Below are 12,392 nucleotides of genomic sequence, written 5' to 3' on the forward strand. Positions count from 1 at the left end.
TCATATGTATGTATGTATGTATGTATGTATTTATTTTGTATTTATTTATTTTGTTTGTTATCGCCACAGGCCACATCTACACCCCTCTGTGGTCTACTTGGCGATTTGAGGGATTTCAAAGCCAGCTCGGGGACAGTGATGCTTCTTCGTTTTGTTTTCTCAGCACAGAAATACTTTGAATACGAGGATTTCTAAACGTGGAAATTGTAGAAGTCGTTTCACCTCAGCAGAGACACGAGCCATTGTGTGTCAGTGATACGGTCACGTCCTCTGTGGGAATAATGAACAAACAGTTTCAAAGCAAATATCCAGGCCGTGTGTTTGTCTCACCGTGAGTGGACAAAAGAAATGTGCTATTGGAGCATCACGCACGTGGGTTTTGCTGTAACTTCTTGCACATTGTTGTAACTTCGGCTTCGTCCTGAAAACCTTATAGTTTCATTCTGCAGCTGTCTGCTGTCCCACGAACGGGACACGATCACGCCACGAGCAGAAAAGAAGCAAGTCTTCACATTTTCCTGTAAACTGTCACCAGAATATCTCAGCACACGACAGGAGGCTTAAACCCCGCTGACGAGCCACACATCACTGTGTGTGTGTGTGTGTGTGTGTGTGTGTGTGTGTGTGTGTGTGTGTGTGTGTGTGTGTGTGTGTGTGTGTGTGTGTGTGTGTGTGTTGCAGCGGTTCCTGCCTGCAGTGAGAAAATCATCCCGGATGCCGGAGGCACACGGAACGGTTGACGCTGGTTTAACCTTCGCTTCTGCTCCAAACTTGCTGGTAATTAAACTGCGTGTGTGGAAAATTGCCAGCCGGGACAGAAACACGCAGAGCATTGTGAAAAGATCAGAGGCGTGGACTGCGAGGCGAGATTAATGTCTCAGCGAGCTGGGCTGATGGTAAAGTCAGTTTTCTGCGTGGCCAAAGTGGCTCTTTTCACCGTGGGAGCTGACACGTAATCCGGTGGAAGCGCCCCGTTTTTACGGCTGCTTTCATTTACAGACTGTTAAGAGTGGCGTGGATTCTCTGCCGGGAACGCACCACTGAGCGCAAACTGTGCGTCACATTATCCAGGAATGTGCATGTTATCAAACCTTAATGCTAAACGAGAGCTACTAGAACACAGAGCAGTCACTACAGTGCAGGTCCACACCGGGCCACGGCGAGCGTTAGTGTTTAAACCACCTGACAAATCCGCAGCAGCACCGACATGTGTGCGCGGAATCCCCACGTGGAATTTATTTATCTGTTACGTGTAAAGATGACGCACTTTATTGGTACATTTCATCGTCATCGGCGGCCCTCACAGGGATCACTGCTAACCCGGAGACCCGAGGCACAAAGCTGACGGCCGTCATGTCCTGCAGTCGGTCTGTGCGGAACCTCGTGGTTCTGTGTAGAACCTCGTGGTTCTGTGCTCCTCTGGGCTGAAAAGGCTCCACGGCCTCGGGCAAAGTTCCCACCACACAACCTCATAAATGTTTTGCTTGAGCGGAGCGTAAAGCGAGGCTGCTTTAGACCGCTTGTTTTTATAGAAAGCGTCTGTTTGACAGGCAACACGTTTCAATTTTAACAGCTTCAAATACCGGAAACTTTTTAAAATTATTATTTTATGTATTACTGTGGGGTCTAGCTTCCAATACAAAGCGCCTGCAGGCATCGTGTAACTTTGTGCTGAACATTGGGGGTCCTGACCCAGATTTATTTATTTATTTAAATAAATAAATTTATTTATTTAAATAAATTTATTTATTTAAATAAATTTATTTATTTAAATAAATACATTTATTTATTTAAATACATTTATTTATTTAAATAAATAAATTTATTTATTTAAATAAATAAATATGTGGGTCGATTCCCAGATGATTAAACATGCAACTGTTTTGCTGGTAATACCAGAAACGAGTAAAGAAAATCAACACCCTATTTATGCAAGATAATACATAATTTTATTGGGGGGGGGGGGGGGTATATTGGTTGGGTCTGATTATGGGGGGGGGGGTCATACCCCCCCATGCCCCTGGAATCACGCCCCTGCCTGGAGGCGCTGGCTGTTGTGATTTGGAGCCGTTTGGAGCTTCTTCCTGCTGGGTCTCTGTTGACGCCCCACACATGATGTTTTCCTTACTTCAGCTGGTCTGAGGATTTAAACCAGGATTAGAATCAGGATCATATTAGGGGCATATTCTATATGTTGACACGCTCACTTGCTTTTCATGAATTTACAGTGAAATATTATTTCAATAACTGAGTGTGAAACACCCAAAAGAAAAAGCCTTCAAACTTTTGGCCTAACAAAGGAAACCGAGCACGAGCTCATTTGAACCTGCATGTTCATGTTTATCTTTCATCCAGCGTGGTTCCTGCTGCCAGCAGCTCTGCGGTGGACAGTGTGGACAGAGTGGACAGAGTGCTCTGTATGGATGTCTCCTGGTCTGCAGTCTTGGCTCAGACCCGCCCACCGTCACCTGCTTCACTCGGCACTGCTGCAGCCTCCATGTTTTATTCCAGCACGAGGTCAGTTCATGTTTTTCTGTGGTGTCACTGACTGAACCTAAATAGACTTTTACACAGTGTATGCATGGTGTTCACAGCACATCAGACATGACTGAGCTGTAAGCAATCACTGAGAACGAAAACTCCAAATAAACAAGTGAATGAAATGAAAAACGCACAATTACAATTTGAAGCCACACAAAACACTTTATTCAAAACCAAATGTAAATTCTTTAATGATTGGCGGCACAGTGCTGCTCACGGGGTTCATACACATCCACACAAAGGCCACAGACAGCAGCGTTAGGCTCAGGGCCTCTGAAGCATGCAGCGGTGAGGGAGGAGGAAGCTTTGTTCACACACCTGAACTCAAAGCACTTCATCCAAACAAACACTTCTGTTTCCACATCTGATCCAAAACGATTTGCACATTTTCTGCCCTTCACAGAAATCTCTCACCCACACTGGCTGCTGCTCCAACACGAGGCCACAGAAGGTTTGTCACACTGCGTTTCCACATCCACACAGGCACGGAGTCAGGGAAATGTATGATCCTGTTGTTGAGCTGAAGCTCCACAGCGTGCTCACCTTTAACACAGCTTTGTGTTACTGTCAGCCCACAACCTCCCAAACACGACAGCAACCTGTTTGTGTTCGGTGATGTGCTTTGGTATAATCTGTACGATGTTCTCTACAAATCAGGCACAGAGCTACATTTCACAGCTACACAGCTGCTGTTCGAACGTGTGCCGCCATGCTTATATATCTGACACCACACACAAAGATCCGGCCAATCAAGAACGGCGCAGCAGCAGACTCTTGTTGGATGTTGCCAATTAAAAGTTAAATGAATGAGAATGAGGCGGTCCTTGGCACCGGTGCACCACAGTGAGCACAGCCACAGTGCGTGAGAAAGAAACGACGTCACTTCCGAGGTCAGCAAAGCGGTGACTGACAGACGTCGCCGACGTGACACAGAGGTACTTCCTCAGCCCAGGGACAGATCCGAATGTGAGACCTCGCTGTTGACCTGTGCAGCGATGCTGGCAGGCGTTACGTTCAGGTGAACATCATACTGCTGGTCCAGACCCAGGTAGCTGTCACTCATCAGGTACAGCGTGTAAATACACCTGAGAGGAGGAAAAACAGGCCTGAAAATCACCTGAGACAGCGACAGAGTGGAAACTGTGTTCACGTTCATTTCTTTGCTTCTACATAAACTTTTAAAAAGATAATGAGGAGAAGCTGAGACACTGCGCAGGCCAGTGATCTGGCACAGAGGAGCCGATCAGCAGTGAGCTGCTGGACTCACGCAACAGTGTAATTTCCATTTTACCACCACTAATCCCTCCACAGTCCACGCTGCGCCCGAGGACTGATCGGCATGACTGGTGCATCGCATTGACAGCCTGCAGGCACGTCGTAACGTGCTACATAAATGTCACAGTATTTCACGTTCTGCCTACAGACCAGTGCGCTCAGTGTGTGGGAGACCAGACTTACTTTCCGGTCCTCTCCGGGGTGTAGAAGGCCATGGACACGGCCGTGTGGTTACGCACGTATCCCAGCCGTTTCACAGCCAGCAGCTCCCTGCGATCCACCTCCCCCAGCACGAGGAACCAGCCCTCATCCTTGGCCTTGGGGAACCTGGGAGCTTGGGCCTTGCTGTCCTGCCTCCTCTGGAACAACACACATCGTGCACACTCTGAAGTTTGGGGAGTTTCACATGTTGGATGCTATTATTAAAACAGGGCTGCCTTAACGTGGCAGGTAGGAAACACTGCATGACCTCACGTCTAGCATGCACCACCAGTTTAATTCAGTTTGATTTACAAAGCATCCAATCAGACTCTATGCTTCATTTCCTGTAGAGAGCAGAGTCACTGTGTGGTCTGGTTTCTTCAGCCTCATTGAGCAGTGCTGGTATATTTCTATGCTTGACTGGATTTTATATTGTTCTTGTGTTTTGTGGATTTAACCTCCAGAACACGCTGAGACGACATGTTTCTGGTGTCAGAGCTCGGAGAGGAAACTTTGTGTTTCTCCTAACGTCTCCTCGACGGAGGGGTCCGCCCAGCCCCGCTGTAACGTCTGAGGTGTGAGCGTGACGACAGGTGAGGCTGACAACATGCATCTCACTTCATTACTCACGAGCTACACATTCAATATGTGACTGTTGAAAGTCCGACTGTCATCACTCTGTGCAGGCCGAGTTTGCTGCTCTCTGCAGGCTTGTACTGAGCACTACATGAACTATTAGCTAAAGCTTGTCCCAGCAGCCTCTGGGGTCAGCGTCTGCTCAGCTGCTAAATAAGCCACTGTGTTCAAACTGGGAGCAGCCGCCTGTTAGAGAATATTGTGGATACTGACCCTCTGCTGTCCCAGATTGAGGCGTCTCAGTGACACCTGCAGAACATACTCCTGGTCAGCGTGGACGTCCAGCCAGCTGCTCTCCTTCCTGAGGTTAGCTCCTGCTGCAGGGATGGGACGCTCCGTCTGCTCCTGGCTCTCCTCCCACCAGCCCTTCATGCTCATCTCAACTTCCAGCACTGGGAGATGGCTCAGGAACGACCACGCCTGAGGAACGTTGGATTTACCATGAACACAAGCTGTTTGTGTAACACACAGGGCATCCTGAATCTGCAGCACTTTATCAGAGCTAACGGACACACGATCACACACACTCATTGTGACACAGCTGTGTTCGAACCTCATTGGAAGAGCTGGTGAGAAGCTTGACAGGCTGTACAGTGGAGTCACATGTTAGCCAGCAGTGGAAATGATTGGATGTTATCTACACTGATATATGTTTTAGCGGACAGGAAATCACCTGTTGTTTGCAGCATGAGTCCAGTCAAAGCTGCAGACGTGTGAAAGCGAAGCTTAGAAATAAAATGGCGAGTTGTGACGCCGAGGCTGCGGCGGGCCTCGTTAGCTGCTTGCAGGACAGCTGCTTCAACCCAAAGAAGCTGCCAGGAGGGAGGCAGAGGACAAACGCAGACAGAGGGATGAAAACAAAGCAGAGCTAGGAGGCTGTGCGGCCGTCTGACTGGGGGGGCACGGAGGGGAAAAGCTATTTATGTGAGGATTACTCTTCCTGAGACAGTCAGACAGGAACGCTGCTGCACATCTAATTATTTAATTAGAGAGGCCGCCACACTGCAGGCCGGCGGGGAGCTGGGGGTAAACGTGGCGAGGGTGGGGGCAGCAGAGACGGCGATTGGGTGAAGCTGCAGGGCCTGCTGCCGTGCCCGGACACTCTCATTACTGCTGCAATTAGCACTTAAACTGGAGCTGTGATCGGGGATCCTGGCGTATCGCTGTGACACTGCTGTGTGTGATCTGCATGGACCACGCGGGGCACAGCCATGCTTAGATTGTTCCATCATCTCTGCAGCAAATCCAGACTGGCTGCTTCCATTTGCACATTTAGACGAATCATTTCTGCAGCCTTACCTGAGCAGTGTGACTCGGATGAAGCTGTCGGGCCACCATAGCAGAGAAGACGCTTTCATTTCCATTACAGGCAGCGATCAGCTCAGGAAGTCCTTCGATCGGCTCGTTCAAACCTCCCTGCCCCTTCCTGTTTCCCCTGTTCCTAAAACAGGAGGCATCAGAGACAAGGTTGGCTCTTACCATTAAAAGGACACAAGTGTCCAAATGCAGGCTTCGTGTTTGTACCTGAGTGACTGCACAGTGTTACTGAGACTTACACCTGAAGGTGGGAACAGCTTCAGGCTACAGGTACATCACCCCCTCCGCCTCGCCCTGTCCCCAGCATCCTCCTTCACCCCGTCCACGGAGCTTCTCTGTGCTCTTCCTCTTTCCCTCCTGCCTGCAAGCTCCACCTTCAACATCCTTTGTCCAATATGTCCACTACCCCGTCCCTGCACAGGCCCAAGCCTGGCCTCTCTGACTCTGTCCCTAAACTCGACCTAATCTTCACTCTCAGCTTCTAACTGTGAAACAACACTGAATCCTTAACTATACTCACAGTCACACATTAGGATGATTAAAGGCTTTTTTACTTGAGATGAAGGATTCGTTCCCAAAATACCGAAGCAGGACACGCTGCACAGCGAGCAGAACGACGATTTACCTGAACAGGCCGAGGTGTTGCTGTTCTACGTGTGGGAGCGTCAGTAAGGAGGAGTCGTGCAGCCAGCGGCCCTGGACGATCATTTGCACAAGATTGCAGATGCTGATGGCTGTGACGAGCCAGCCTTCATTGGCAGCTACATCCAGCATTGCCTGAAGCAAACACAGAAGACAGTTCCTGGCACATAAACACTAGGGGTGCAACGATATTTGTATCGATATTGAACCGTTCGATACAGTGCCTTCGGTTCGGTACGTATATGTATCGAACAATACAACATTTGTAATTTATTTTATCAACTTTCCTTCTGACGATGCTGTCTGTGTTGAGCGCTCAGTGAATCTGCGTTCGACTACTCCGCCTAGGCTGCACTGTCGAGCGCAGATCCACTGAGCGCTCAACACAGACAGCATCGTCAGAAGGAAGAGCACAGGGCAAGCTAGCGAGACAGAAGTTAAGCTCTCCTTGCAACATGGACCTCCCCCACCCTCATTCAGATCTGGCGTTTGGAATTATTTTGGTTTTCATGTGACGTATGACCCTGAAGGTAAGCGAGTCATGGACTAAAGTAAAACAGTATGTTGGATGTGCCATGCAATGCTTAATTACATTGTTGTGAACTAGTGTGCTAGCGCAGTTAGCTCGTTAACGTGTTGGCCGTCTAGCCCCATGCACAGAGCGATCGGCGGTAGCTCGTTAACGGAGATTTGCCGTGTTGTGGCGTTAACGTCATTTCAACGAGATTAACCTGAAAGCACTAGTGGGAACACAACGAATATGACTGCACATTTACGCAGACATCATCCTAGTGCAAAGACAAAAACAACAAGCATGCTACTAACTTTAGCCGAGTCATTTAGACAGCTGTTAGCACGTGATTCTCCTTATGCTGCTGAGAATATAGCCCAGAAGAAGCGGATAGTATAGCTTTTATTTTGGAAAGAGACATTTCTCTGTAATAAACTCTCTTTTCCAAAGATGAGTGATTCCTCAATCAGATACAGGGCTGGCAATATCGCTAGCCTGACGATTTTTTCAGTCGGGCTACCAAAATCTTTCTCTTCCCTGCCCGTCGGGCTATTGTAGGAAAAATATATGTCAATGCTTTTGCATTCTTTCAGAAATGTAGCTGGGTAATTATGTCATTGGCATCGGTGAGCCACTGTCAATATGTGACATATTGAAATCGCGTTTGAATTTGCGCTTGTTTTTTTGCTTTCACTTTGCAATCGTGCGAACTGTGTATAGAGAGCGACAGCACTGATCTGTGAGTGATGATAATTTGTGCACCAATTCCTCTGACATCGTCTTATTAATCGTTAGCTTACTATGCAAACATGACAAGTGAAATCTCCCGCAGCTTAAACATGTGAGAGGTTGATCGCAGAGAATCGCTGAGCTTATGTGAGTGCGCGTGTAAAAGCAGCAGGAGAAGTTATGACAAATCAGACTATAAGGCAAAAAGAAAGTGCAGCTTTATGGTTTCATGGACAAAAGAATTTCTGTGGCTGCGATATGACGAGCTAAATAACCAGGGCTGCACATAAGTGGTCCGCAGGTGCGCATTCGCTGTCAAAATAAAAAACACGCACAAGGGTTAGGGTTAAATTTAAAAACTGTACTTTTGAGTTAAAATATATATTTATAATTTTAATAAATGACAAATTAAAAAGGCATGAACATTTTTTTTGTATCGAAAAAATATCGAACCGTGACACCAAAGTATCGAACCGAACCGAACCGTGAATTTTGTGTATCGTTGCACCCCTAATAAACACAGTCGTGAAGCCGTCAGCCAGCAGAGCTATGTGACACAACAAATGACTACAGGACATGTTTGAAATGTTTCAATGGTTTTAATCTCTCGGCTTGCAGCTGGTGTGACAGTAGAACAGAATCTAAACACACTCAGCCGCGTCTCCTGACGTCTTCGGCAGCTCCCTTCACTCTGTGGTTGGCTTTAAGGTGGCTGAACACAAACGTTATTAATCTTCATTTGCAAAGTCACACTTTGAGTACAAAGTCCAGAGAGTGGGCTTCACAGAGGGGATTCAAATGATTGATCGAGCACATTAATAGCAGACTGTGGCCAAAGTCCTAGCAGGGCTTCACCCAACATCACCAGCTGATCAGAGGCCCTGTGAGCACTCGGTTAGAGGAGCCTGATCAGAGTCCACGTGGAGCCTGGGTCCAGGTCTGGCTTCACTGAGGAGACCAGCGAGGTACTCGGGTGCTGCTAACAGCACGTGTCCGCTTCAGTGTATCAGCTTGTAATGAGGTTACATGCACTGCATTAATGGACGGTGTTAGCCATGGCAGCCCACAGACCCACCTCCACCCAACTCTGTTGTCCTAACATAACGCAGACGCTTCAGCTCACAGGACTCTGTGTCACACTCAGAGTGGATCACTGTGGGAAGCGTCCACTCAACTGAGGGTGGATCATTCAGACTCACAAATAAATATGCAAGTCTGTCTTTCCATTCGACATATTCACGTTATGTGTCAATAAGCATCAATAAAAATATACATTCACACAATAAAAAGCCTCATAAAGGAGCTGGAGATGAGAAGAATGTCAGGACAGCAAAGCAGTGAGCACATCCACGAGCTGCACTAACACACCGTGGAAAATCACAAGCACATGCACACAAACATCCAGCGGAGCTGTGGACAATGGCTTCCAGCCGCCACTTCACTCCAAACAGACGCACTGAGGAGCTCAATGAACACCACTGGCTTCATTGTTGTCAGCGTTACCGACTCTATTAGGTTTCTAATGTTAAAGACTGTCAGCTGATCTCTGCAGACGCCACACAGCGAGGGTCCAGCCGCACAGCTAACGTCTGACAGTGTTGGGGAGTAACGGAGTACATGCACCGCCGTTACGCATTTAAAATACAAAATATGAGTAACTGTATTCTGTTACAGTTACCGTTTAAAAAGGTGGTATTCAGAAGACAGTTACTTTGTTGAAATAAATGGATTACACGGCGGTACTTTCCTGTTTCATTTTGTCGCGGGTCAGGACTGTTTGGGTTTTGTTTGATAGGTACAGTGGGGCAAAAAAGTATTTAGTCAGCCACCGATTGTGCAAGTTCCCCCACCTACAATGATGACAGAGGTCAGTAATTTGCACCAGAGGTACACTTCAACTGTGAGAGAAAGAATGTGGAAAAAAAAATCCATGAATCCACATGGTAGGATTTGTAAAGAATTTATTGGTAAATTAGGGTGGAAAATAAGTATTTGGTCACCTCACCTCAAACAAGGAAAATCTCTGGCTCTCACAGACCTGTAACATCTTCTGTAAGAAGCTTTTCTGTCCCCCACTCGTTACCTGTATGAATGGCACCTGTTTGAACTCATCATCTGTATAAAAGACACCTGTCCACAGCCTCAAACAGTCAGACTCCAAACTCCGCCATGGCCAAGACCAAAGAGCTTTCGAAGGACACCAGGAAAAGTATTGTAGACCTGCACCAGACTGGGAAGAGTGAATCTACAATAGGCAAGCAGCTTGGTGTGAAAAAATCAACTGTGGGAGCAATCATCAGAAAATGGAAGACATACAAGACCACTGATAATCTCCCTCGATCTGGGGCTCCACGCAAGATCTCATCCCGTGGGGTCAAAATGATCATGAGAACGGTGAGCAAAGATCCCAGAACCACACGGGGGGACCTGGTGAATGACCTGCAGAGAGCTGGGACCAAAGTAACAAAGGTCACCATCAGTAACACACTACAACGGCAGGGAATCAAATCCCGCAGTGCCAGACGTGTTCCGCTGCTGAAGCCAGTGCATGTCCAGGCCCGTCTGAAGTTTGCCAGAGAGCACATGGATGATACAGCAGAGGATTGGGAGAATGTCATGTGGTCAGATGAAACCAAAGTAGAACTTTTTGGTATAAACTCAACTCGTCGTGTTTGGAGGAAGAAGAATACTGAGTTGCATCCCAAGAACACCATACCTACTGTGAAGCATGGGGGTGGAAACATCATGCTATGGGGCTGTTTTTCTGCCAAGGGGACAGGACGACTGATCCGTGTTAAGGACAGAATGAATGGGGCCATGTATCGTGAGATTTTGAGCCAAAACCTCCTTCCATCAGGGAGAACTTTGAAGATGAAACGAGGCTGGGTCTTCCAACATGACAATGATCCAAAACACACCGCCCGGGCAACAAAGGAGTGGCTCCGTAAGAAGCATTTGAAAGTCCTGGAGTGGCCTAGCCAGTCTCCAGACCTCAACCCCATAGAAAATCTGTGGCGGGAGTTGAAAGTCCGTGTTGCTCGGCGACAGCCCCAAAACATCACTGCTCTCGAGAAGATCTGCATGGAGGAATGGGCCAAAATACCAGCTACTGTGTGTGCAAACCTGGTAAAGACCTATAGTAAACGTTTGACCTCTGTTATTGCCAACAAAGGTTATGTTACAAAGTATTGAGTTGTATTTTTGTTATTGACCAAATACTTATTTTCCACCCTGATTTACCAATAAATTCTTTACAAATCCTACCATGTGGATTCATGGATTTATTTTTTCACATTCTGTCTCTCACAGTTGAAGTGTACCTCTGGTGCAAATTACTGACCTCTGTCATCATTTTAGGTGGGGGAACTTGCACAATCGGTGGCTGACTAAATACTTTTTTGCCCCACTGTACGTTCTGTTGTTCCAGGCGGCAGCGTTACGGTTGCCATGGTTACAGGGTGACGCTCTCTCTCTCTCTCTCTGTGTGTTTCCTGGGTGAGAGAGGCCTTTTTGTTGTTGTTGTTGTTGTTGTGCTAAGCTAACAGGCAGAATGCTACAGGCATCGCCCTAAAGCATGTAGCCTGATGGGCAGTGTAGTCCGTGCTGCAGGGAGAATGGACTGCCATACCCGTGATGTGTCTGTGAGTGCGGGAGGGAGAAAAAGGAAAAGTACGAGCTGTCACGGAGCAGAAACGGGAGCTGGAAGCATGTAAATATAATAATAACCACTGCAGCCAAGAAGAGAGCCTGACGAGCCCAGCTGTAAGTAAGCTATTAAGACTCGACTGTACGCTGTGTTCATGTTTTCCTCTGAAACAATAAGTTCTGTTGCAGCAGCCTTTCAACGCCTCTCTCTGTCTCTCGCTAGCAAAGTGACCCAGACAACAAAGTAAAGCTAGTTTTCAGCTACGAGCCCGACGTATTAGCCAGAGGTCCCTTTACTACGGTTCGGAGCCGCGGACCTTCAGTAACAGTAATAAATCACATTCACGTAGTTGTAAACAGCATGATAATATATTAAGTAATCCAAAGTATTCAAAATACGTTACTCTCATTGAGTAACGTTACAAAATACATTTTGGGGCATGTATTCTGTAATCTGTAATGGAATACATTTTAAAAGTAACCTTCCCAACACTGCTGACAGTCGGGTTATTGATGAGATGGATCGGCTACAAATCACATGCTAATATTTCACATTCCCCTTATGCTAAACATTATCTACAGCACTGAGCCCCCATCAACAGGTGAGCACCGTGCATGTGCAGCACATCACTCAACACCAATATAAGCTACCACCATTTGGCTGTAGGTGTGGGTTAGCACTGTGTTAGCACTGTGTTAGCACTGTGTTAGCTCAACTCCTGCTTTTATCAGCTGGAAGGGATTATTACCACACTAAATGAAATCTTCCACATTCTTCAGCATAAAGATGTAAGAGGGGTGCTAACACCTGTAGCCTGCTTACACACAGACAGACACGGTGCTTTTACATATTTGTAGAAGTAAACTTTGTATATTCCAAAGAAACATTGATACA

At 47.1% G+C, this 12,392-nt stretch overlaps 1 protein-coding gene across 4 annotated transcripts in view; it reads right to left on the reverse strand.

The window, feature by feature from the left end:
• Positions 1–2,683: 2,683 nt before the first annotated feature.
• ascc3 (activating signal cointegrator 1 complex subunit 3) overlaps positions 2,684–12,392 on the reverse strand; it is a 148,503-nt gene continuing 138,794 nt past the window's right edge. For all 4 annotated transcript variants that reach the window (XM_026185176.2, XM_026185174.2, XM_026185177.2 and 1 more), the window contains 5 exons: positions 6,596–6,747; positions 5,953–6,094; positions 4,867–5,073; positions 4,000–4,175; positions 2,684–3,626 (listed from right to left, as the gene is read on the reverse strand). In XM_026185176.2, coding sequence (XP_026040961.1) covers positions 3,485–3,626; positions 4,000–4,175; positions 4,867–5,073; positions 5,953–6,094; positions 6,596–6,747 — 819 coding nt within the window. In that variant the 3' untranslated portion in view covers positions 2,684–3,484. The remainder of the gene's footprint in view (positions 3,627–3,999; positions 4,176–4,866; positions 5,074–5,952; positions 6,095–6,595; positions 6,748–12,392) is intronic.

This window comes from Astatotilapia calliptera, chromosome 11 (genome assembly GCF_964374335.1).
Source record: "Astatotilapia calliptera chromosome 11, fAstCal68.1, whole genome shotgun sequence".
Lineage (NCBI taxonomy): Eukaryota > Metazoa > Chordata > Actinopteri > Cichliformes > Cichlidae > Astatotilapia > Astatotilapia calliptera.